The sequence below is a fragment of the Lepisma saccharinum genome, unplaced genomic scaffold (assembly GCF_977018435.1).
Source record: "Lepisma saccharinum unplaced genomic scaffold, izLepSacc3.1 HAP1_SCAFFOLD_250, whole genome shotgun sequence".
Classification (NCBI taxonomy): domain Eukaryota; kingdom Metazoa; phylum Arthropoda; class Insecta; order Zygentoma; family Lepismatidae; genus Lepisma; species Lepisma saccharinum.
This window is the reverse complement of record NW_028143016.1, coordinates 496,720-521,934: the sequence shown is the minus strand read 5'-3', so window position 1 is coordinate 521,934 and position 25,215 is coordinate 496,720. Positions and strand designations below refer to the sequence as shown.

The 25,215-nt window shown below is 42.1% G+C and overlaps 1 protein-coding gene, 11 non-coding genes and 2 pseudogenes across 12 annotated transcripts; 11 read left to right on the top strand and 3 right to left on the bottom strand.

Annotated features, from left to right (window-relative positions):
• The first annotated feature begins 873 nt into the window (after positions 1 to 873).
• On the top strand, positions 874 to 1,081 carry LOC145982560 (U2 spliceosomal RNA; annotated as a pseudogene).
• A 5,901-nt stretch (positions 1,082 to 6,982) lies between these two features.
• On the top strand, positions 6,983 to 7,174 carry LOC145982617 (U2 spliceosomal RNA). Its single transcript, XR_014441117.1, has one exon. It is a non-coding gene; the product is annotated as a U2 spliceosomal RNA (small nuclear RNA).
• A 1,118-nt stretch (positions 7,175 to 8,292) lies between these two features.
• LOC145982606 (U2 spliceosomal RNA) lies at positions 8,293 to 8,485 on the top strand. Its single transcript, XR_014441107.1, has one exon. It is a non-coding gene; the product is annotated as a U2 spliceosomal RNA (small nuclear RNA).
• A 1,118-nt stretch (positions 8,486 to 9,603) lies between these two features.
• On the top strand, positions 9,604 to 9,796 carry LOC145982605 (U2 spliceosomal RNA). Its single transcript, XR_014441106.1, has one exon. It is a non-coding gene; the product is annotated as a U2 spliceosomal RNA (small nuclear RNA).
• Positions 9,797 to 10,914: 1,118 nt separating this feature from the next.
• Positions 10,915 to 11,107, top strand: LOC145982603 (U2 spliceosomal RNA). Its single transcript, XR_014441104.1, has one exon. It is a non-coding gene; the product is annotated as a U2 spliceosomal RNA (small nuclear RNA).
• A 1,118-nt stretch (positions 11,108 to 12,225) lies between these two features.
• LOC145982602 (U2 spliceosomal RNA) lies at positions 12,226 to 12,418 on the top strand. The gene has a single exon (XR_014441103.1). It is a non-coding gene; the product is annotated as a U2 spliceosomal RNA (small nuclear RNA).
• Positions 12,419 to 13,536: 1,118 nt separating this feature from the next.
• On the top strand, positions 13,537 to 13,729 carry LOC145982601 (U2 spliceosomal RNA). Its single transcript, XR_014441102.1, has one exon. It is a non-coding gene; the product is annotated as a U2 spliceosomal RNA (small nuclear RNA).
• A 1,118-nt stretch (positions 13,730 to 14,847) lies between these two features.
• On the top strand, positions 14,848 to 15,040 carry LOC145982600 (U2 spliceosomal RNA). The gene has a single exon (XR_014441101.1). It is a non-coding gene; the product is annotated as a U2 spliceosomal RNA (small nuclear RNA).
• A 1,118-nt stretch (positions 15,041 to 16,158) lies between these two features.
• Positions 16,159 to 16,351, top strand: LOC145982599 (U2 spliceosomal RNA). The gene has a single exon (XR_014441100.1). It is a non-coding gene; the product is annotated as a U2 spliceosomal RNA (small nuclear RNA).
• Positions 16,352 to 17,469: 1,118 nt separating this feature from the next.
• Positions 17,470 to 17,662, top strand: LOC145982598 (U2 spliceosomal RNA). The gene has a single exon (XR_014441099.1). It is a non-coding gene; the product is annotated as a U2 spliceosomal RNA (small nuclear RNA).
• A 1,118-nt stretch (positions 17,663 to 18,780) lies between these two features.
• On the top strand, positions 18,781 to 18,973 carry LOC145982608 (U2 spliceosomal RNA). The gene has a single exon (XR_014441109.1). It is a non-coding gene; the product is annotated as a U2 spliceosomal RNA (small nuclear RNA).
• A 1,333-nt stretch (positions 18,974 to 20,306) lies between these two features.
• Positions 20,307 to 22,037, bottom strand: LOC145982551 (uncharacterized protein T26G10.4-like). Its single transcript, XM_083116006.1, has one exon. It carries the CDS (start codon positions 22,035 to 22,037, stop codon positions 20,307 to 20,309), a length of 1,731 nt encoding a protein of 576 aa, XP_082972132.1.
• A 1,057-nt stretch (positions 22,038 to 23,094) lies between these two features.
• On the bottom strand, positions 23,095 to 23,236 carry LOC145982554 (U2 spliceosomal RNA; annotated as a pseudogene).
• Positions 23,237 to 24,354: 1,118 nt separating this feature from the next.
• On the bottom strand, positions 24,355 to 24,544 carry LOC145982612 (U2 spliceosomal RNA). The gene has a single exon (XR_014441113.1). It is a non-coding gene; the product is annotated as a U2 spliceosomal RNA (small nuclear RNA).
• Positions 24,545 to 25,215: the final 671 nt, after the last annotated feature.

Here is a 25,215-nt window from a genome sequence, read left to right as displayed (position 1 = left end):
ACTCCAGCACAGAGGCTCGCCCACACATGAACCATGTCCTCGATTTCTCTAGGTAATTTCCAATGTTCATTTGTCACTTTAGGTAAGGCGATTCACACATGCACACCACTCAAATTGCCCTCTCTGTGCCTATCTTTCTTTCATATCACTTTTCTCCACAACCTTTCGCAATGCTCAATACAGCGTCACAGCTTGTCTCCCGTTCGTTTAAACCCGTACCGAGGCATTCGCGGTGTGTGCAACGGGCACCTTTTCGGTGTCAAATGGGAACAATTTCGTTTCGCGAAATGTATCCACTTCTGCAATTTTACACTTTTTCCTCCTCATGTGGCCTCTTTTCTATTTCTGCAATACACACACTTATATTAAAAGGTATTACGTAAACCCACATGCGTTGCTTTTTAGTTGTACACTGCGAAACTAGAGTCAAGTTGGGCCAATGCTACCTACATTCCCCGATGGCCGCATTTCATTCTATTTACTGCGATCCAGAAATATTAGCAGCTTGGGCGTCCAATGGCGGGAAACCAGTGACGACTCTACGATCGTGCGCCAGTGAGGGAAAATCCACGCTGCGCGAGGGAATTTCTCAGAGCACCGGAAACGGAACCTGTTTTCTAGCCATTGGTATAAGTACCTGGCCCTCAAAAAGTGTCACTCCAGATCACTTCCTTTCCTCACCCTGACAAATTGTGGTGCATATCGGCAAATCTCAGACATCAATTAAATGTGTCCTTCTGGCCTGCGTTTAAATACATGTTCATTTGTGATCAGAAATCTTGTGATCAATCTGCAGGGTCAACGGAACTGTGACTCCCACGGCCAGGTAAGCTGTTGTTCACGTACATTTTTACACTTTTTGCACCAAACCCCATCGCTTCTCGGCCTTTTGGCTAAGATCAAAGTGTAGTATCTGTTCTTATCAGCTTAATTATTTATTAACAGGCTACACTTTGATATATTTTGGCATATACTTAAAAGAGACGAGCCTTGGCTGAACGGTCTCTAACTACTTATTTTTGTCTTTTAGTTTACATTTGTGTTTTTCTGTTATAGTACCTGAGGAAAGATAGACTGCCGTTCAGCGGGTGCCAGCCCTCATCTTACTGAAGCTCCAGGGACGTACCATCCAGCGGGGAACCAGCCCCCGTCTTGCCGAAGTTCCAGTGGCGTGCTGGCCTTGACTGGGAGAGGTGGACTGCCATCCAGCGGGGAACCAGCCCGCGGAAGCTCCAGAGGCGTACCATCCAGCCCCTGTTCTTCCGAGGTTGCAGAGGCGAGCTGGCCTTGACTGGGAGAGGTGGACTGCCATCCAGCGGGGAACCAGCCCCCGTCCCGCGGAAGCTCCAGAGGAGTACCATCCAGCGGGGAGCCAGCCCCCGTTTCGCCGAAATTCCAGGGACGTGCCAGCCACTACCAGGAGGGGTGGACTGCCATCTGGCGTGGAGCCAGCTCCGACCAAAAGAGGTGGACTACGATCCAGTGGGGAGCCAGTCCGTGTCATTCTGGGGTGTGCTGCCTAAGTCTGGGGCAAACCAGCGAAGATCGCTTCCAGCAGTGAACTTGCCCTGTCAAGAGATTTGGCCTCTCTTACCTTGAAGACTGCAGCGGGACTTAGTGGCGGATTGGACCGGACCGATGGTGATGAGGATCCCATCTTTAAGAGCGGGTATTGTTATCATTTATAACTAAGAACTATAATATTCTTACTTTGTTATTTTAATATGTCTGTTAGCTCATGTCGATCAACAATGGAAGAGGATAGTGTGATTCTTGAAATTCCTCTCCCCTCTACATTTAAATGCACCAAATGCTTTACTAATATTGCTAGTGGCTCTGCCAAAAGGGGTACCTTCGGTGAATATAAAACTCACAATGGCCTATATAAACATGTCAAGAAATACCATAAAGGTACTTTGCTGACCTTTAAATGTTCGAAATGTGGCTTGCTATTTGACTTATTAAAACAAGGAAAATCACACTTTAAGGACTGTAAGAGCTCATGTGAAGAGTGTATTAGTGATAATACCCCAGTCACTAACGTACATAGCCCTCTAGGTGTAGTTGAAGATTTGGTAGTCGAGAATAATGTGACTATTAATGACACTTTAAGCATTACGGGTAATAAAAGTTATGTAGGGATGATCAACGGAAGCTTACTGTTTGAGGACAACAACGAATTCTTGACTGTTAATGACGATGACTATATTCCGTCTGATTCTCATATGTTTGACAAGGAGAATTTAGTTGTTGCCACCTCTACCCCTACCCCAAATCAAGTTACCGGGATTGAAGGCAATAGCAAAGAGATGGCGTTGTGGAGTCGCCCCCTAGACTCGGGTAAACTGGTGACCATCCCAGAAGCCCAAGACATCTGTGATGCTCAGCTGGATGGCTATTTCTCTGACTCTCTAGAGGGACCCATCATTCAGTTGGATCCCAACCCATCAGAATTGAGGCAAGTCATTTATAACGACCATAATGTAGAAACCACGAGTAGCGGAATTAGGGTCAACGGTGAAAATTTCAGGATTATAAATGAAACTTTTGGTTCTAGTACGGACTATGTTCTTCTTGATGACTCTAACAATGTGTCTCCCTTTATTGCCCCTGGTGTTCAGACTTTTACTGTCGAAGAGACCGATCTGATTGATATAGAGTTGGATGTTGTGACCAACCGGGTTTCATTTAGTAATGATTTGGGCTCTAATCAGTGTTCCGAGAGGGCGCATGATATGGATTTGAACCTCTCGCAATCTCCTCCAGCTAATTCTCCACAGGCCACTGTTATTGATCAGACTTTACAGGGGGAAATTATGGTCGTTGACGGAGAGGAATACATAATCCTTGATGAATTTATTGCCGCTCCGGAATCTGCCCCTTCAAGTGACCGACCAGCCGACTTAAGGAAGGATAATGAAATGAAGCTAACCAACTTCCAATCCCATTGGTTGACGTTGCTGAGGGAGGCTGTTGATTTTGAAGACTTTGAGGTGACTGTTGAAGGTCTTATATTGGCGATGAAATCTAAGTCAAATGAATCTAATTTACCTCGAAACAACAACAACAGCAGTAGGTCTACCCATACCAGCTATGTACACCGGAGAGCTAATCCTTCTGCCCAAAGATCCAACTTCAGAGACGGAAGGTTTGATCGGCGTAACAATGGCCCTAGGTTTGATGCTCAGAAGGCCTCCAAAATACAAAAATTATTCAGACTGAACAAAAAGAAAGCGGTTAACTCCATCCTAAATCAATCTTCATTATATTGTGATGTAGAAGCTGCTAAAATTCAGAAGCACTTTGAAGATCTCTTTAAAAGTAAAAAGATGGTTAATCTGGACTTACCTGACAATCCAAACTCAGAAGAAGGTTATGATGACCCAGCCACTAGTACCATCACAATGGGGGAAGTTAATAAAAGACTGGGTAAAGCAGCTAATACCAGTCCAGGACCTGATGGTATTCCATATTCTGTTCTAAAAAAGTATGACTCGAATTGCGCCTTGCTGACCTTCATCTTCAATCGTTGTCTAAGTGAGGGCAAGATCCCAAAAAAATGGAAAACATCGAATACCGTATTAGTTTATAAGAAAGGAGACAAACGAGACCTGAATAATTGGCGTCCTATCACTTTGTGTAATACAATTTCGAAATTATATGCTGGAGTTATCGCAGACAGAATTTCACAATTCTGTGATTTGAATGGCATTCTGTCACAGGTTCAGAAAGGCTTTCGACCCTATGAGGGCTGTGTAGAGCATAATTATATTGTCCAGGCGGCTATTAACGATGCGCGTAGGAATAATAAGGAGGTTTTGGTTGCTTGGCTTGATTTAGCCAATGCATTCAATTCAATCCCTCATAGTCACCTACTAAGTAGTCTTAGGAAGTATGATATCCCTGCGAGGCTAATTTCTGTTATTGAGAATATGTACTCGGGCTCGAGTACTAGAATCCGTTGCACTTCCGGATACACTGAGGACATTCCTATACGTGCTGGTGTTAAACAAGGCTGTCCTCTCAGCCCGATTCTCTTTAACATTGCAATGGAGGACATAATCAAATCATTAACATCTTTGTCTATGTCGCATGGATTTAAACTTCATGGTGATTCATATACGTGCCTTGCTTACGCTGACGATCTGGTCTTGATAGCAAGGTCGAATAAATTAATGCAAGATCTATTGAACGATGCCTACCGCTCCGCAGAAAATATTGGACTCAAATTTAAACCTGCGAAATGTGCAAGTCTCCATGTCAACTGCAAAGGAAAGAGGTCAGTGGTAGACTCAACTTTTGAACTTGGTGGGGAACCACTTAAACCCTTAAGAGAGAGTGACATTTATACCTACCTTGGAATTCCGGCTGGTTTTAGGGTTAACACTAGCCCGGAGGAGGCTTTGTCTCAAGCGACTGAAGACCTAAATAAAATTGATGCGAGTTTATTAGCTCCCTGGCAGAAGTTGGAGACTGTTAGATCTTTTATACTCCCTAGATTCCAACATTCGCTGAGGGGAGCTAATATTTTCAAAAAATATTTTAGAAGAATTGACGTAGATCTTAAGAGACTAGCAAAAACTTGGTTAAATCTTCCAGTCCGGGCTAGCCCTGAAATTGTTTACTTGTCGACAGATAAGGGTGGTGCTGGTATACTCCCTTTATGTGACTTGGTCGACATTACCTCAATTGTCCGTGCATTTAGGTTGTTGACCTCTAATGATCCTAGGGTACGGTCGGTGGCTCTCGACGAATTAAAGAGTGTCATCAGGCGTAAGATTCAACGAGAGCCATCAAATATAGATATGGCAGACTATTTGAATGGTCGATTGGATGAACATTTTTCTAGGGATGGCGGCGACACAGCTTCCACTTGGTCGCAGTGTCGTAGGTCCTCTATGACACTGAAGAGGCGTCTCAACTTGGAATGGAGATTCAATGACATCAGGAATAATTTTGAAATTAAAATTGTTGATCTTTCTAGTGGAAATCCAGTTATCATTGATGAAACCGCACGAGGTTTTCTCCAACCACGCTTGAGAAAGGCTATCCAAGACTCTTACCTTGCTAAATTAGTGAAGAAACCTGATCAGGGTAAAGTTATAGATGTTTCATCAGTCTCGTCGTATTCTAACCATTTTCTTAGTGAAGGAAAATATACAAGGTTCGCCGACTGGAGATTTATCCATCAGGCAAGGTTGGGAACTGTAAAACTCAATGGTACCACGCGTTATGGACATGGGGACAAGAGATGTAGAAGGTGTGGGTTTGCATCTGAGACTCTTCCCCATGTCCTTAACCATTGTAGACTTCACTCTGTAGCCTGGCAACGTAGACATAATGCAATACAAGATCGAGTCATTAAAGCTCTTGCATCTAATCGCTACAATGTCAGTGTCAATAAAAGAGTGGAAGGGTGTAACAGCTTGCTCAGACCTGACCTTGTAATCAGATCTCCAGTTGGCAAAACATGCCATATCATCGACATAGCAGTACCCTTTGAAAACAGGAAGGAAGCATTAGAGGCGGTTCGGATGATTAAACAGCTAAAGTACGAACCGCTTGCTGATGAACTTGCTAGTCAGGGGTGGCGAGTTACTTGTGATGCCTTGGTTGTTGGAGCTCTGGGATCATGGGACCCAGCAAATGATAGTATCATTAGGGCTTTGGGTATTAGCGACAGGTATGCGGGCCTGATGAAAAAATTGATGGTAAGCGACACCATCAAATGGTCTCGCGACATATTCATTGAACATATCACCGGATCAAGGCAATGCCAGGAGGCCTGAGTGGCGATGTTAATTATATTAGATAAGAATTTGCTCAACTTGATTTATGTAACTGGAGCTTATTTTGGCTCCACCAAATTTGCTATTATATTTTGAATTTGATACTTTGTGTACGGTGAACCTTATTGAGTTATATGTTCACTGTTTTTATTGTATTTAATGTTAATATTTATGGCCTTTGAGTAATTTTGACAAGGGATTTAGATTGGTCACATTGACATTGATATGGAATATTACTGATGTGATTTTTAACGAATGGTTTAATCATGTAATTGTGAACTGCCTAATTGCAATGGATTGAAATTTGTTATCTATTTCACCAATGCTTCTACTAGAATGATTATCTAGGATGAGAAATTAGACATTTTATTCTTGAATGAGCTGTTATAATTATTAGAATCATTGTGCAATGAAGTTGCTAATTTGTTGAGCTGAACCTATTATTTTCTGAATTTGCTATTGTATATTCTGTGATTTTATATGCTTATACGTACATAACATTTAAATTTGACACTATGGCCTTTGACAAAAACATTAATTTGACTTGACCAAACTTGCTATTATAGTTTGAACTCGCAACGGTGTGTATGGTAATCTTTATTAACTTATATGTACATTAATTCTATTGTGTTTTTATGGTCTTTGATGTCATTTTGACAATCAACTTAATTGAGCCATATTGATATTGAAATGGAGTATAATTGATGGAATTTTTTAATGAATTGATTTAATCAGGTAATTGTGATCTGCCTAATGGTAATAGACTAAAATCTGTTATCTATTTTACTTATGTTTTTTTTTACATGAATGACTATTTAGGATGTGCCACTGGGCATTTCATTATTAAAAGAACTGCAATATACATTAAGAATTATTTTTGTGAATACAAGGATGTTACCACGACATCGAAATTAGATTATGAATTTGTGCAATGTTACCTATTGAGATTGTTGCTCAATTTGACTCTGTTGATCCCCTTACTTTACTTTGCATCTGGAAATTTATATATTGTGACTTTTATTGGTTTATATGTGCATTGGCCCTATAATTTTATTATTGCCTGTTTCATCTATGTTTTTGCAAGATCAGCCATCAAAGATGTGCAACTTATTATTTCATTTTTTAAATGTATTATAAACTAAAAATGAACGCCATCAATGATGTGCAATTTGTCTATTTTCTATCTTAAATGTACTGTAATCTGGAGCATTTTCTTGAATAAAAGTTTTAATCTGTTCTTATCAGCTTAATATCTGATACGACCTGCATTGCAGGTCCAGTATATTAAACTGATTTTTGGAAACAGGTGAGGCGGTCGTGGCTTGCCACACCCTCACCACCTGTCGGCCCGGCATTGCAGTACAGTCGGGAACGGCAGACCTTATCGAATGCAAAAAAAAACGATTAACCCAAAAATGTGTTTAATATTTTGGATTTCTGCAATGTCAATTGATCGGATATTTAGTTGACTACAGAACATGCGACATTTCCATTGAAAAGCTTACTCTACTTCTTTCACTTCCCTTTACGTCGCGTTACTACCATTTCGGATAATCGCGACGATGGATAGCAGGATGGAACATTTTCTATATTTCCAACTTCCCTCTCTTCGTAACGCTTAACACTGACCACTCCAGCACAGAGGCTCGCCCACACATGAACCATGTCCTCGATTTCTCTAGGTAATTTCCAATGTTCATTTGTCACTTTAGGTAAGGCGATTCACACATGCACACCACTCAAATTGCCCTCTCTGTGCCTATCTTTCTTTCATATCACTTTTCTCCACAACCTTTCGCAATGCTCAATACAGCGTCACAGCTTGTCTCCCGTTCGTTTAAACCCGTACCGAGGCATTCACGGTGTGTGCAACAGGCACCTTTTCGGTGTCAAATGGGAACAATTTCGTTTCGCGAAATGTATCCACTTCTGCAATTTTACACTTTTTCCTCCTCATGTGGCCTCTTTTCTATTTCTGCAATACACACACTTATATTAAAAGGTATTACGTAAACCCACATGCGTTGCTTTTTAGTTGTACACTGCGAAACTAGAGTCAAGTTGGGCCAATGCTACCTACATTCCCCGATGGCCGCATTTCATTCTATTTACTGCGATCCAGAAATATTAGCAGCTTGGGCGTCCAATGGCGGGAAACCAGTGACGACTCTACGATCGTGCGCCAGTGAGGGAAAATCCACGCTGCGCGAGGGAATTTCTCAGAGCACCGGAAACGGAACCTGTTTTCTAGCCATTGGTATAAGTACCTGGCCCTCAAAAAGTGTCACTCCAGATCACTTCCTTTCCTCACCCTGACAAATTGTGGTGCATATCGGCAAATCTCAGACATCAATTAAATGTGTCCTTCTGGCCTGCGTTTAAATACATGTTCATTTGTGATCAGAAATCTTGTGATCAATCTGCAGGGTCAACGGAACTGTGACTCCCACGGCCAGGTAAGCTGTTGTTCACGTACATTTTTACACTTTTTGCACCAAACCCCATCGCTTCTCGGCCTTTTGGCTAAGATCAAAGTGTAGTATCTGTTCTTATCAGCTTAATATCTGATACGACCTGCATTGCAGGTCCAGTATATTAAACTGATTTTTGGAAACAGGTGAGGCGGTCGTGGCTTGCCACACCCTCACCACCTGTCGGCCCGGCATTGCAGTACAGTCGGGAACGGCAGACCTTATCGAATGCAAAAAAAAACGATTAACCCAAAAATGTGTTTAATATTTTGGATTTCTGCAATGTCAATTGATCGGATATTTAGTTGACTACAGAACATGCGACATTTCCATTGAAAAGCTTACTCTACTTCTTTCACTTCCCTTTACGTCGCGTTACTACCATTTCGGATAATCGCGACGATGGATAGCAGGATGGAACATTTTCTATATTTCCAACTTCCCTCTCTTCGTAACGCTTAACACTGACCACTCCAGCACAGAGGCTCGCCCACACATGAACCATGTCCTCGATTTCTCTAGGTAATTTCCAATGTTCATTTGTCACTTTAGGTAAGGCGATTCACACATGCACACCACTCAAATTGCCCTCTCTGTGCCTATCTTTCTTTCATATCACTTTTCTCCACAACCTTTCGCAATGCTCAATACAGCGTCACAGCTTGTCTCCCGTTCGTTTAAACCCGTACCGAGGCATTCACGGTGTGTGCAACAGGCACCTTTTCGGTGTCAAATGGGAACAATTTCGTTTCGCGAAATGTATCCACTTCTGCAATTTTACACTTTTTCCTCCTCATGTGGCCTCTTTTCTATTTCTGCAATACACACACTTATATTAAAAGGTATTACGTAAACCCACATGCGTTGCTTTTTAGTTGTACACTGCGAAACTAGAGTCAAGTTGGGCCAATGCTACCTACATTCCCCGATGGCCGCATTTCATTCTATTTACTGCGATCCAGAAATATTAGCAGCTTGGGCGTCCAATGGCGGGAAACCAGTGACGACTCTACGATCGTGCGCCAGTGAGGGAAAATCCACGCTGCGCGAGGGAATTTCTCAGAGCACCGGAAACGGAACCTGTTTTCTAGCCATTGGTATAAGTACCTGGCCCTCAAAAAGTGTCACTCCAGATCACTTCCTTTCCTCACCCTGACAAATTGTGGTGCATATCGGCAAATCTCAGACATCAATTAAATGTGTCCTTCTGGCCTGCGTTTAAATACATGTTCATTTGTGATCAGAAATCTTGTGATCAATCTGCAGGGTCAACGGAACTGTGACTCCCACGGCCAGGTAAGCTGTTGTTCACGTACATTTTTACACTTTTTGCACCAAACCCCATCGCTTCTCGGCCTTTTGGCTAAGATCAAAGTGTAGTATCTGTTCTTATCAGCTTAATATCTGATACGACCTGCATTGCAGGTCCAGTATATTAAACTGATTTTTGGAAACAGGTGAGGCGGTCGTGGCTTGCCACACCCTCACCACCTGTCGGCCCGGCATTGCAGTACAGTCGGGAACGGCAGACCTTATCGAATGCAAAAAAAAACGATTAACCCAAAAATGTGTTTAATATTTTGGATTTCTGCAATGTCAATTGATCGGATATTTAGTTGACTACAGAACATGCGACATTTCCATTGAAAAGCTTACTCTACTTCTTTCACTTCCCTTTACGTCGCGTTACTACCATTTCGGATAATCGCGACGATGGATAGCAGGATGGAACATTTTCTATATTTCCAACTTCCCTCTCTTCGTAACGCTTAACACTGACCACTCCAGCACAGAGGCTCGCCCACACATGAACCATGTCCTCGATTTCTCTAGGTAATTTCCAATGTTCATTTGTCACTTTAGGTAAGGCGATTCACACATGCACACCACTCAAATTGCCCTCTCTGTGCCTATCTTTCTTTCATATCACTTTTCTCCACAACCTTTCGCAATGCTCAATACAGCGTCACAGCTTGTCTCCCGTTCGTTTAAACCCGTACCGAGGCATTCACGGTGTGTGCAACAGGCACCTTTTCGGTGTCAAATGGGAACAATTTCGTTTCGCGAAATGTATCCACTTCTGCAATTTTACACTTTTTCCTCCTCATGTGGCCTCTTTTCTATTTCTGCAATACACACACTTATATTAAAAGGTATTACGTAAACCCACATGCGTTGCTTTTTAGTTGTACACTGCGAAACTAGAGTCAAGTTGGGCCAATGCTACCTACATTCCCCGATGGCCGCATTTCATTCTATTTACTGCGATCCAGAAATATTAGCAGCTTGGGCGTCCAATGGCGGGAAACCAGTGACGACTCTACGATCGTGCGCCAGTGAGGGAAAATCCACGCTGCGCGAGGGAATTTCTCAGAGCACCGGAAACGGAACCTGTTTTCTAGCCATTGGTATAAGTACCTGGCCCTCAAAAAGTGTCACTCCAGATCACTTCCTTTCCTCACCCTGACAAATTGTGGTGCATATCGGCAAATCTCAGACATCAATTAAATGTGTCCTTCTGGCCTGCGTTTAAATACATGTTCATTTGTGATCAGAAATCTTGTGATCAATCTGCAGGGTCAACGGAACTGTGACTCCCACGGCCAGGTAAGCTGTTGTTCACGTACATTTTTACACTTTTTGCACCAAACCCCATCGCTTCTCGGCCTTTTGGCTAAGATCAAAGTGTAGTATCTGTTCTTATCAGCTTAATATCTGATACGACCTGCATTGCAGGTCCAGTATATTAAACTGATTTTTGGAAACAGGTGAGGCGGTCGTGGCTTGCCACACCCTCACCACCTGTCGGCCCGGCATTGCAGTACAGTCGGGAACGGCAGACCTTATCGAATGCAAAAAAAAACGATTAACCCAAAAATGTGTTTAATATTTTGGATTTCTGCAATGTCAATTGATCGGATATTTAGTTGACTACAGAACATGCGACATTTCCATTGAAAAGCTTACTCTACTTCTTTCACTTCCCTTTACGTCGCGTTACTACCATTTCGGATAATCGCGACGATGGATAGCAGGATGGAACATTTTCTATATTTCCAACTTCCCTCTCTTCGTAACGCTTAACACTGACCACTCCAGCACAGAGGCTCGCCCACACATGAACCATGTCCTCGATTTCTCTAGGTAATTTCCAATGTTCATTTGTCACTTTAGGTAAGGCGATTCACACATGCACACCACTCAAATTGCCCTCTCTGTGCCTATCTTTCTTTCATATCACTTTTCTCCACAACCTTTCGCAATGCTCAATACAGCGTCACAGCTTGTCTCCCGTTCGTTTAAACCCGTACCGAGGCATTCACGGTGTGTGCAACAGGCACCTTTTCGGTGTCAAATGGGAACAATTTCGTTTCGCGAAATGTATCCACTTCTGCAATTTTACACTTTTTCCTCCTCATGTGGCCTCTTTTCTATTTCTGCAATACACACACTTATATTAAAAGGTATTACGTAAACCCACATGCGTTGCTTTTTAGTTGTACACTGCGAAACTAGAGTCAAGTTGGGCCAATGCTACCTACATTCCCCGATGGCCGCATTTCATTCTATTTACTGCGATCCAGAAATATTAGCAGCTTGGGCGTCCAATGGCGGGAAACCAGTGACGACTCTACGATCGTGCGCCAGTGAGGGAAAATCCACGCTGCGCGAGGGAATTTCTCAGAGCACCGGAAACGGAACCTGTTTTCTAGCCATTGGTATAAGTACCTGGCCCTCAAAAAGTGTCACTCCAGATCACTTCCTTTCCTCACCCTGACAAATTGTGGTGCATATCGGCAAATCTCAGACATCAATTAAATGTGTCCTTCTGGCCTGCGTTTAAATACATGTTCATTTGTGATCAGAAATCTTGTGATCAATCTGCAGGGTCAACGGAACTGTGACTCCCACGGCCAGGTAAGCTGTTGTTCACGTACATTTTTACACTTTTTGCACCAAACCCCATCGCTTCTCGGCCTTTTGGCTAAGATCAAAGTGTAGTATCTGTTCTTATCAGCTTAATATCTGATACGACCTGCATTGCAGGTCCAGTATATTAAACTGATTTTTGGAAACAGGTGAGGCGGTCGTGGCTTGCCACACCCTCACCACCTGTCGGCCCGGCATTGCAGTACAGTCGGGAACGGCAGACCTTATCGAATGCAAAAAAAAACGATTAACCCAAAAATGTGTTTAATATTTTGGATTTCTGCAATGTCAATTGATCGGATATTTAGTTGACTACAGAACATGCGACATTTCCATTGAAAAGCTTACTCTACTTCTTTCACTTCCCTTTACGTCGCGTTACTACCATTTCGGATAATCGCGACGATGGATAGCAGGATGGAACATTTTCTATATTTCCAACTTCCCTCTCTTCGTAACGCTTAACACTGACCACTCCAGCACAGAGGCTCGCCCACACATGAACCATGTCCTCGATTTCTCTAGGTAATTTCCAATGTTCATTTGTCACTTTAGGTAAGGCGATTCACACATGCACACCACTCAAATTGCCCTCTCTGTGCCTATCTTTCTTTCATATCACTTTTCTCCACAACCTTTCGCAATGCTCAATACAGCGTCACAGCTTGTCTCCCGTTCGTTTAAACCCGTACCGAGGCATTCACGGTGTGTGCAACAGGCACCTTTTCGGTGTCAAATGGGAACAATTTCGTTTCGCGAAATGTATCCACTTCTGCAATTTTACACTTTTTCCTCCTCATGTGGCCTCTTTTCTATTTCTGCAATACACACACTTATATTAAAAGGTATTACGTAAACCCACATGCGTTGCTTTTTAGTTGTACACTGCGAAACTAGAGTCAAGTTGGGCCAATGCTACCTACATTCCCCGATGGCCGCATTTCATTCTATTTACTGCGATCCAGAAATATTAGCAGCTTGGGCGTCCAATGGCGGGAAACCAGTGACGACTCTACGATCGTGCGCCAGTGAGGGAAAATCCACGCTGCGCGAGGGAATTTCTCAGAGCACCGGAAACGGAACCTGTTTTCTAGCCATTGGTATAAGTACCTGGCCCTCAAAAAGTGTCACTCCAGATCACTTCCTTTCCTCACCCTGACAAATTGTGGTGCATATCGGCAAATCTCAGACATCAATTAAATGTGTCCTTCTGGCCTGCGTTTAAATACATGTTCATTTGTGATCAGAAATCTTGTGATCAATCTGCAGGGTCAACGGAACTGTGACTCCCACGGCCAGGTAAGCTGTTGTTCACGTACATTTTTACACTTTTTGCACCAAACCCCATCGCTTCTCGGCCTTTTGGCTAAGATCAAAGTGTAGTATCTGTTCTTATCAGCTTAATATCTGATACGACCTGCATTGCAGGTCCAGTATATTAAACTGATTTTTGGAAACAGGTGAGGCGGTCGTGGCTTGCCACACCCTCACCACCTGTCGGCCCGGCATTGCAGTACAGTCGGGAACGGCAGACCTTATCGAATGCAAAAAAAAACGATTAACCCAAAAATGTGTTTAATATTTTGGATTTCTGCAATGTCAATTGATCGGATATTTAGTTGACTACAGAACATGCGACATTTCCATTGAAAAGCTTACTCTACTTCTTTCACTTCCCTTTACGTCGCGTTACTACCATTTCGGATAATCGCGACGATGGATAGCAGGATGGAACATTTTCTATATTTCCAACTTCCCTCTCTTCGTAACGCTTAACACTGACCACTCCAGCACAGAGGCTCGCCCACACATGAACCATGTCCTCGATTTCTCTAGGTAATTTCCAATGTTCATTTGTCACTTTAGGTAAGGCGATTCACACATGCACACCACTCAAATTGCCCTCTCTGTGCCTATCTTTCTTTCATATCACTTTTCTCCACAACCTTTCGCAATGCTCAATACAGCGTCACAGCTTGTCTCCCGTTCGTTTAAACCCGTACCGAGGCATTCACGGTGTGTGCAACAGGCACCTTTTCGGTGTCAAATGGGAACAATTTCGTTTCGCGAAATGTATCCACTTCTGCAATTTTACACTTTTTCCTCCTCATGTGGCCTCTTTTCTATTTCTGCAATACACACACTTATATTAAAAGGTATTACGTAAACCCACATGCGTTGCTTTTTAGTTGTACACTGCGAAACTAGAGTCAAGTTGGGCCAATGCTACCTACATTCCCCGATGGCCGCATTTCATTCTATTTACTGCGATCCAGAAATATTAGCAGCTTGGGCGTCCAATGGCGGGAAACCAGTGACGACTCTACGATCGTGCGCCAGTGAGGGAAAATCCACGCTGCGCGAGGGAATTTCTCAGAGCACCGGAAACGGAACCTGTTTTCTAGCCATTGGTATAAGTACCTGGCCCTCAAAAAGTGTCACTCCAGATCACTTCCTTTCCTCACCCTGACAAATTGTGGTGCATATCGGCAAATCTCAGACATCAATTAAATGTGTCCTTCTGGCCTGCGTTTAAATACATGTTCATTTGTGATCAGAAATCTTGTGATCAATCTGCAGGGTCAACGGAACTGTGACTCCCACGGCCAGGTAAGCTGTTGTTCACGTACATTTTTACACTTTTTGCACCAAACCCCATCGCTTCTCGGCCTTTTGGCTAAGATCAAAGTGTAGTATCTGTTCTTATCAGCTTAATATCTGATACGACCTGCATTGCAGGTCCAGTATATTAAACTGATTTTTGGAAACAGGTGAGGCGGTCGTGGCTTGCCACACCCTCACCACCTGTCGGCCCGGCATTGCAGTACAGTCGGGAACGGCAGACCTTATCGAATGCAAAAAAAAACGATTAACCCAAAAATGTGTTTAATATTTTGGATTTCTGCAATGTCAATTGATCGGATATTTAGTTGACTACAGAACATGCGACATTTCCATTGAAAAGCTTACTCTACTTCTTTCACTTCCCTTTACGTCGCGTTACTACCATTTCGGATAATCGCGACGATGGATAGCAGGATGGAACATTTTCTATATTTCCAACTTCCCTCTCTTCGTAACGCTTAACACTGACCACTCCAGCACAGAGGCTCGCCCACACATGAACCATGTCCTCGATTTCTCTAGGTAATTTCCAATGTTCATTTGTCACTTTAGGTAAGGCGATTCACACATGCACACCACTCAAATTGCCCTCTCTGTGCCTATCTTTCTTTCATATCACTTTTCTCCACAACCTTTCGCAATGCTCAATACAGCGTCACAGCTTGTCTCCCGTTCGTTTAAACCCGTACCGAGGCATTCACGGTGTGTGCAACAGGCACCTTTTCGGTGTCAAATGGGAACAATTTCGTTTCGCGAAATGTATCCACTTCTGCAATTTTACACTTTTTCCTCCTCATGTGGCCTCTTTTCTATTTCTGCAATACACACACTTATATTAAAAGGTATTACGTAAACCCACATGCGTTGCTTTTTAGTTGTACACTGCGAAACTAGAGTCAAGTTGGGCCAATGCTACCTACATTCCCCGATGGCCGCATTTCATTCTATTTACTGCGATCCAGAAATATTAGCAGCTTGGGCGTCCAATGGCGGGAAACCAGTGACGACTCTACGATCGTGCGCCAGTGAGGGAAAATCCACGCTGCGCGAGGGAATTTCTCAGAGCACCGGAAACGGAACCTGTTTTCTAGCCATTGGTATAAGTACCTGGCCCTCAAAAAGTGTCACTCCAGATCACTTCCTTTCCTCACCCTGACAAATTGTGGTGCATATCGGCAAATCTCAGACATCAATTAAATGTGTCCTTCTGGCCTGCGTTTAAATACATGTTCATTTGTGATCAGAAATCTTGTGATCAATCTGCAGGGTCAACGGAACTGTGACTCCCACGGCCAGGTAAGCTGTTGTTCACGTACATTTTTACACTTTTTGCACCAAACCCCATCGCTTCTCGGCCTTTTGGCTAAGATCAAAGTGTAGTATCTGTTCTTATCAGCTTAATATCTGATACGACCTGCATTGCAGGTCCAGTATATTAAACTGATTTTTGGAAACAGGTGAGGCGGTCGTGGCTTGCCACACCCTCACCACCTGTCGGCCCGGCATTGCAGTACAGTCGGGAACGGCAGACCTTATCGAATGCAAAAAAAAACGATTAACCCAAAAATGTGTTTAATATTTTGGATTTCTGCAATGTCAATTGATCGGATATTTAGTTGACTACAGAACATGCGACATTTCCATTGAAAAGCTTACTCTACTTCTTTCACTTCCCTTTACGTCGCGTTACTACCATTTCGGATAATCGCGACGATGGATAGCAGGATGGAACATTTTCTATATTTCCAACTTCCCTCTCTTCGTAACGCTTAACACTGACCACTCCAGCACAGAGGCTCGCCCACACATGAACCATGTCCTCGATTTCTCTAGGTAATTTCCAATGTTCATTTGTCACTTTAGGTAAGGCGATTCACACATGCACACCACTCAAATTGCCCTCTCTGTGCCTATCTTTCTTTCATATCACTTTTCTCCACAACCTTTCGCAATGCTCAATACAGCGTCACAGCTTGTCTCCCGTTCGTTTAAACCCGTACCGAGGCATTCACGGTGTGTGCAACAGGCACCTTTTCGGTGTCAAATGGGAACAATTTCGTTTCGCGAAATGTATCCACTTCTGCAATTTTACACTTTTTCCTCCTCATGTGGCCTCTTTTCTATTTCTGCAATACACACACTTATATTAAAAGGTATTACGTAAACCCACATGCGTTGCTTTTTAGTTGTACACTGCGAAACTAGAGTCAAGTTGGGCCAATGCTACCTACATTCCCCGATGGCCGCATTTCATTCTATTTACTGCGATCCAGAAATATTAGCAGCTTGGGCGTCCAATGGCGGGAAACCAGTGACGACTCTACGATCGTGCGCCAGTGAGGGAAAATCCACGCTGCGCGAGGGAATTTCTCAGAGCACCGGAAACGGAACCTGTTTTCTAGCCATTGGTATAAGTACCTGGCCCTCAAAAAGTGTCACTCCAGATCACTTCCTTTCCTCACCCTGACAAATTGTGGTGCATATCGGCAAATCTCAGACATCAATTAAATGTGTCCTTCTGGCCTGCGTTTAAATACATGTTCATTTGTGATCAGAAATCTTGTGATCAATCTGCAGGGTCAACGGAACTGTGACTCCCACGGCCAGGTAAGCTGTTGTTCACGTACATTTTTACACTTTTTGCACCAAACCCCATCGCTTCTCGGCCTTTTGGCTAAGATCAAAGTGTAGTATCTGTTCTTATCAGCTTAATATCTGATACGACCTGCATTGCAGGTCCAGTATATTAAACTGATTTTTGGAAACAGGTGAGGCGGTCGTGGCTTGCCACACCCTCACCACCTGTCGGCCCGGCATTGCAGTACAGTCGGGAACGGCAGACCTTATCGAATGCAAAAAAAAACGATTAACCCAAAAATGTGTTTAATATTTTGGATTTCTGCAATGTCAATTGATCGGATATTTAGTTGACTACAGAACATGCGACATTTCCATTGAAAAGCTTACTCTACTTCTTTCACTTCCCTTTACGTCGCGTTACTACCATTTCGGATAATCGCGACGATGGATAGCAGGATGGAACATTTTCTATATTTCCAACTTCCCTCTCTTCGTAACGCTTAACACTGACCACTCCAGCACAGAGGCTCGCCCACACATGAACCATGTCCTCGATTTCTCTAGGTAATTTCCAATGTTCATTTGTCACTTTAGGTAAGGCGATTCACACATGCACACCACTCAAATTGCCCTCTCTGTGCCTATCTTTCTTTCATATCACTTTTCTCCACAACCTTTCGCAATGCTCAATACAGCGTCACAGCTTGTCTCCCGTTCGTTTAAACCCGTACCGAGGCATTCACGGTGTGTGCAACAGGCACCTTTTCGGTGTCAAATGGGAACCATTTCGTTTCGCGAAATGTATCCACTTCTGCAATTTTACACTTTTTCCTCCTCATGTGGCCTCTTTTCTATTTCTGCAATACACACACTTATATTAAAAGGTATTACGTAAACCCACATGCGTTGCTTTTTAGTTGTACACTGCGAAACTAGAGTCAAGTTGGGCCAATGCTACCTACATTCCCCGATGGCCGCATTTCATTCTATTTACTGCGATCCAGAAATATTAGCAGCTTGGGCGTCCAATGGCGGGAAACCAGTGACGACTCTACGATCGTGCGCCAGTGAGGGAAAATCCACGCTGCGCGAGGGAATTTCTCAGAGCACCGGAAACGGAACCTGTTTTCTAGCCATTGGTATAAGTACCTGGCCCTCAAAAAGTGTCACTCCAGATCACTTCCTTTCCTCACCCTGACAAATTGTGGTGCATATCGGCAAATCTCAGACATCAATTAAATGTGTCCTTCTGGCCTGCGTTTAAATACATGTTCATTTGTGATCAGAAATCTTGTGATCAATCTGCAGGGTCAACGGAACTGTGACTCCCACGGCCAGGTAAGCTGTTGTTCACGTACATTTTTACACTTTTTGCACCAAACCCCATCGCTTCTCGGCCTTTTGGCTAAGATCAAAGTGTAGTATCTGTTCTTATCAGCTTAATATCTGATACGACCTGCATTGCAGGTCCAGTATATTAAACTGATTTTTGGAAACAGGTGAGGCGGTCGTGGCTTGCCACACCCTCACCACCTGTCGGCCCGGCATTGCAGTACAGTCGGGAACGGCAGACTTTATTACAGAAAATGCTGAACGAAGTTCAGAATATACAGCTCACCTATTTTAAAATGAGATTTCAAGTTGCACAGCCTTAGCTGGCAGTATAGACATAATATTAGAACAGAGTTATAAAATCCAATCAAAATCAGGTATTGTAAAATACAAATCAATTATTGAATTAGAAGATCAAGTTCAAGTTCATTAACTACGTCATCAATTCATAACATATCCAGTATAACCAATATGAGTATCGCTAAATATTCATAAACCATTTGAGTTTATGCCTCATACGCTTAAATAGTTCAAATTTAACATATGAACATTAACCCCACTACAACTAGGAGTTAAATTTGTCAATCTTCAAAGATGACAACGTATGCTATACTAAATAATCTCATAAGATACAACCATAAAATAAGCAAGCGAGACTTCAACCTTAGATCAAATATTCAAAAACACTAAAGGCAAGTTAAAACCAATAAGATTTAGCAATTGCATAAGTGTACAGCATTAGATATATCGTTGCGGGACCATATACATAACAAATTGGCCGTATGATAACCATAAGAGTCATGTGTCAGGTGAATATATTTCTAAAAAATTAATCCAGAATATTAAGTAACGTATAATCACGATAATAACTCTACTTAGTTTGACATACAATAATTACAGAGCCATTAGTAAATGACTATCCTCCATCCTATGATATAGGATCACTCAATTTAAAATACAATAATCATACGACTGTTCATCATAAAGGCAGTTTACATCATTAAATAAAGTAAATTTGCATTCATTGCATACAATTCATTTATAACACAATAAGTGGAAATTCACAAGTAGATAATAAACTCAAAGACACCGAAAAACAAATAAAATACAATATGATTTGCAGTTGCATAGACTTTGAGCAGAATATAATCCAATAATTAAATGAATATAGTGGCCTTTAACCAAATAAAATTCAATCATGCCATGGACATATAATAATATACAAACGTTAAATTATAATTAAAATTATATAAAAGTTATAGGTCCACTACTTGAAATATTCAAACAACCCTTAATCAGTAAGGCCGCTTACAATATTTAAAATATAGCTAATTTACATTTATTAGCATATAATTCATTAATAACCGATTGGCCAAGATAAAACAAAAGGCTAACATTAATATCCTACAGGGCCAGTCCAATATTACAGCTTCCCGGTAACATGCTCGGTAGGATATAGGTCATATCAGGTTTAAGACTGGTAAAGTCAATCTACTACTACTTACACAAAACAAGTCACCAGTTAATGAAATCGTCAGTAATTATACTTCAAGAGTTCAACAGGTAGGAAGGTAAAATCTTAGTACTGTCTAGCCCCTGTTATATGCTCAATAAAAATATCCCTGGACCATTTAATAGTGTCGCTCACAATAAGCCTCTTCATTAGGCCTGAGTATCGATCACTAATGCCCAATGCTCTAATAATACTATCGTTGGCCGGGTCCCATGTTCCCAGGGCTCCAACAACTAGAGCATCACATGTGACCCGCCACCCTTTTGCAATAAGTTGGTCAGCAAGCGATTCGTATTTTAGTTGTTTAAGCATTCGAACAGCTTCAAGAGATTCCTTCCTGTTGTCAAATGGTACAGCTACATCCACAATGTGACACGACTTTTTCTCATTAGAATATGCAACTATGTCAGGCCTTAGTGTGCTATTGCACCCCTCAACTCTTTTATTAATATTAATGATGGAGAATTTGGATGCAATCGCTTTAGCTATACGCTCTTGAATTGCATTGTGGCGCAGCTGCCATGCAGCAGAATGAAGTCTGCAGTGGTTGATCACATGAGGCAAAGTTTCGACAGCGTACCCACATCGCCTACACCTTTTATCTCCTTGTCCGTATCTAGTAGTACCATTTAATTTTACGGTTCCCAGACGAGCCTGGTGTATAAATCTCCAATCTGCAAAGCGGGTATATTTACCCTCCCTAACAAAGTGATTGGAGAAGTAGGAGGCTGAAGAAATGTCCATTACTTTTCCTTGGTCAGGCTTCTTTTTGATTTTAACCAAGTAAAACTCTTGAGCAGCTTTTCTGAGCATTGATTGTAAATAGCCACGTGAAGATTCATCAACAATTATTTTGTTTCCACTAGAGGGACAAGTAAATCTAATCTCCAGGGAATTTCTGTTGTTATTGAACGACCATTCAATGTTGAATTGCTTCTTCAGTAACACAGTTGACTTTCTGCAGTAGGACCAGGTAGAAGAAGTATCACCTCCATCTCTGGAAAACTCCTCATCATTCCTGCCATTCAAGTAATCAGTCAACTCAGACCATGAGGGATCCTTCCTAATTTTCCTTCTTACCACACTCTTCAATTCACCCAATGCCACTCTTTGGACATTCACATCAGGAGTCGTCAGCAATCTATATGCACGGACAATGCCCGAAATATCAACCAGTTCACTCAGGGGCAGAATGCCAGCACCACCCTTATCCGTGGACATAAAAACTATTTCGGGACTAGCCCGAGCTGGCAAGTTAAGCCACTTCTTAACCAGTCGCTTCAAAGCCGAGTCAATTTCTCTGAAGTTCTTTTTCATTATAAGTGAACCCCTAAGAGAATGCTGAAAGCGAGGCAAAATGAAGGACCTTATTGCATCAATTTTTTGCCACGGGGCAAGAAGACTAACATCTATTTTCTGCAGGTCTTCCGTGGCTTTAATTAGGGTTTCATCCGGACTTGAATTTGATTTGAAACCTGCCGGGATTCCCAAATAGCAATATATTTCCCCCTCCTTCAGAACCCTCATAGGGTTACCTCCAAGGAGAAAAGTAGAACCCTCTACTCTTCTTTTACCTTTACAGTTGACATGTAAAGATGCGCATTTTGGAGGTTTAAACTTCAAACCGATGGAATCAGCTGTTTTATGAGCTACGGTTAGCAATTCCTGCATCAAAGCGGATGATTTAGCAATGACGACTAGGTCGTCGGCATATGCTAAACATGAGTATGAATCACCAAGAAGTTTGTAGCCATGAGAGTCACTAACCGAAGTTAACTGACTAATAATAGACTCCATAGCGATATTAAAAAGGACAGGGCTAAGAGGACAGCCCTGTTTAACCCCAGCAGAGATTGGAATGTCCTTGGTATACCCAGTACTACTTCTAATTCGAGTGGTAGAATTAGAGTACATATCCTTAATGATAGTTAAGATACGATCAGGAAAACCAAATTTACGTAGGCTATCTAGGATGTGCTTATGAGGGACCGAGTTAAAGGCATTCGCCAAGTCGAGCCAAGCTACCACCACCTCTTTGTTATTTCTCCGTGCGTCATTGATAGCAGCCTGTATAATGAAGTTATGCTCAACACATCCCTCATAAGGCCGAAACCCTTTCTGAACACCTGAGAGAATTTCATTCCTTTCACAGAATTGAGAAATTCGATCTGAAATGACACCAGCATAAAGTTTCGAAATGGTGTTGCCAAGTGTAATCGGACGCCAATTATCCAAGATCTGCTTATCACCCTTTTTGTAAACTAATACCGTGTTTGATTTCTTCCAGCTGGCAGGAATACGATTCGCGTTCAGACATCTATTAAAGATGTATGTCAGTACAATACAGCCCGAATCATACTTCTTCAGAGCAGCATAAGAAACCCCATCAGGCCCAGGACTGGTATTTGCAGTTTTACCAAGTCTTTTTCTAACTTCATCGCAAGTAATTGGTCTGAGAGACATGTCATTGTTATCGTCACACACTTCCTCACCCTCGTCAGACGGCTCATTACCTTCTTCTGAGTTTAAATTATCAGGTAAGTCCAGATTAACCATCCTTTTACTTTTAAAGAGATCTTCAAAGTGCTTCTGAATCTCGGCAGCTTCAACCTCACAATATTGTGAGGATTGATTTAGGATGGAGTTAACCGCTTTCTTTTTGTTCACTCTAAATAATTTTTGTATTTTGGAAGCCTTCTGAGCATCAAATCTAGGGCCATTATTACGCCGATTAAACCTTCCGTCTCTAATGTTGGATCTTTGGGCAGAAGGATTAGCTCTCGGGTGTACATAGCTGGTATGAGTAGACCTACTGCTGTTGTTATTATTTTGAGGATGATTAATTTCATTTGACTTGGGTTTCACCTGTTTGACCGCCTCACCTGTTTCCAAAAATCAGTTTAATATACTGGACCTGCAATGCAGGTCGTATCAGATATTAAGCTGATAAGAACAGATACTACACTTTGATCTTAGCCAAAAGGCCGAGAAGCGATGGGGTTTGGTGCAAAAAGTGTAAAAATGTACGTGAACAACAGCTTACCTGGCCGTGGGAGTCACAGTTCCGTTGACCCTGCAGATTGATCACAAGATTTCTGATCACAAATGAACATGTATTTAAACGCAGGCCAGAAGGACACATTTAATTGATGTCTGAGATTTGCCGATATGCACCACAATTTGTCAGGGTGAGGAAAGGAAGTGATCTGGAGTGACACTTTTTGAGGGCCAGGTACTTATACCAATGGCTAGAAAACAGGTTCCGTTTCCGGTGCTCTGAGAAATTCCCTCGCGCAGCGTGGATTTTCCCTCACTGGCGCACGATCGTAGAGTCGTCACTGGTTTCCCGCCATTGGACGCCCAAGCTGCTAATATTTCTGGATCGCAGTAAATAGAATGAAATGCGGCCATCGGGGAATGTAGGTAGCATTGGCCCAACTTGACTCTAGTTTCGCAGTGTACAACTAAAAAGCAACGCATGTGGGTTTACGTAATACCTTTTAATATAAGTGTGTGTATTGCAGAAATAGAAAAGAGGCCACATGAGGAGGAAAAAGTGTAAAATTGCAGAAGTGGATACATTTCGCGAAACGAAATTGTTCCCATTTGACACCGAAAAGGTGCCTGTTGCACACACCGTGAATGCCTCGGTACGGGTTTAAACGAACGGGAGACAAGCTGTGACGCTGTATTGAGCATTGCGAAAGGTTGTGGAGAAAAGTGATATGAAAGAAAGATAGGCACAGAGAGGGCAATTTGAGTGGTGTGCATGTGTGAATCGCCTTACCTAAAGTGACAAATGAACATTGGAAATTACCTAGAGAAATCGAGGACATGGTTCATGTGTGGGCGAGCCTCTGTGCTGGAGTGGTCAGTGTTAAGCGTTACGAAGAGAGGGAAGTTGGAAATATAGAAAATGTTCCATCCTGCTATCCATCGTCGCGATTATCCGAAATGGTAGTAACGCGACGTAAAGGGAAGTGAAAGAAGTAGAGTAAGCTTTTCAATGGAAATGTCGCATGTTCTGTAGTCAACTAAATATCCGATCAATTGACATTGCAGAAATCCAAAATATTAAACACATTTTTGGGTTAATCGTTTTTTTTTGCATTCGATAAGGTCTGCCGTTCCCGACTGTACTGCAATGCCGGGCCGACAGGTGGTGAGGGTGTGGCAAGCCACGACCGCCTCACCTGTTTCCAAAAATCAGTTTAATATACTGGACCTGCAATGCAGGTCGTATCAGATATTAAGCTGATAAGAACAGATAAAAAAACTTTATTACAGAAAATGCTGAACGAAGTTCAGAATATACAGCTCACCTATTTTAAAATGAGATTTCAAGTTGCACAGCCTTAGCTGGCAGTATAGACATAATATTAGAACAGAGTTATAAAATCCAATCAAAATCAGGTATTGTAAAATACAAATCAATTATTGAATTAGAAGATCAAGTTCAAGTTCATTAACTACGTCATCAATTCATAACATATCCAGTATAACCAATATGAGTATCACTAAATATTCATAAACCATTTGAGTTTATGCCTCATACGCTTAAATAGTTCAAATTTAACATATGAACATTAACCCCACTACAACTAGGAGTTAAATTTGTCAATCTTCAAAGATGACAACGTATGCTATACTAAATAATCTCATAAGATACAACCATAAAATAAGCAAGCGAGACTTCAACCTTAGATCAAATATTCAAAAACACTAAAGGCAAGTTAAAACCAATAAGATTTAGCAATTGCATAAGTGTACAGCATTAGATATATCGTTGCGGGACCATATACATAACAAATTGGCCGTATGATAACCATAAGAGTCATGTGTCAGGTGAATATATTTCTAAAAAATTAATCCAGAATATTAAGTAACGTATAATCACGATAATAACTCTACTTAGTTTGACATACAATAATTACAGAGCCATTAGTAAATGACTATCCTCCATCCTATGATATAG

Coding starts and splice junctions, on each gene's coding strand:
- LOC145982551 (XM_083116006.1), bottom strand. CDS start 22,037: ATGGAGTCTATTATTAGTCAGTTAACTTCGGTTAGTGACTCTCATGGC.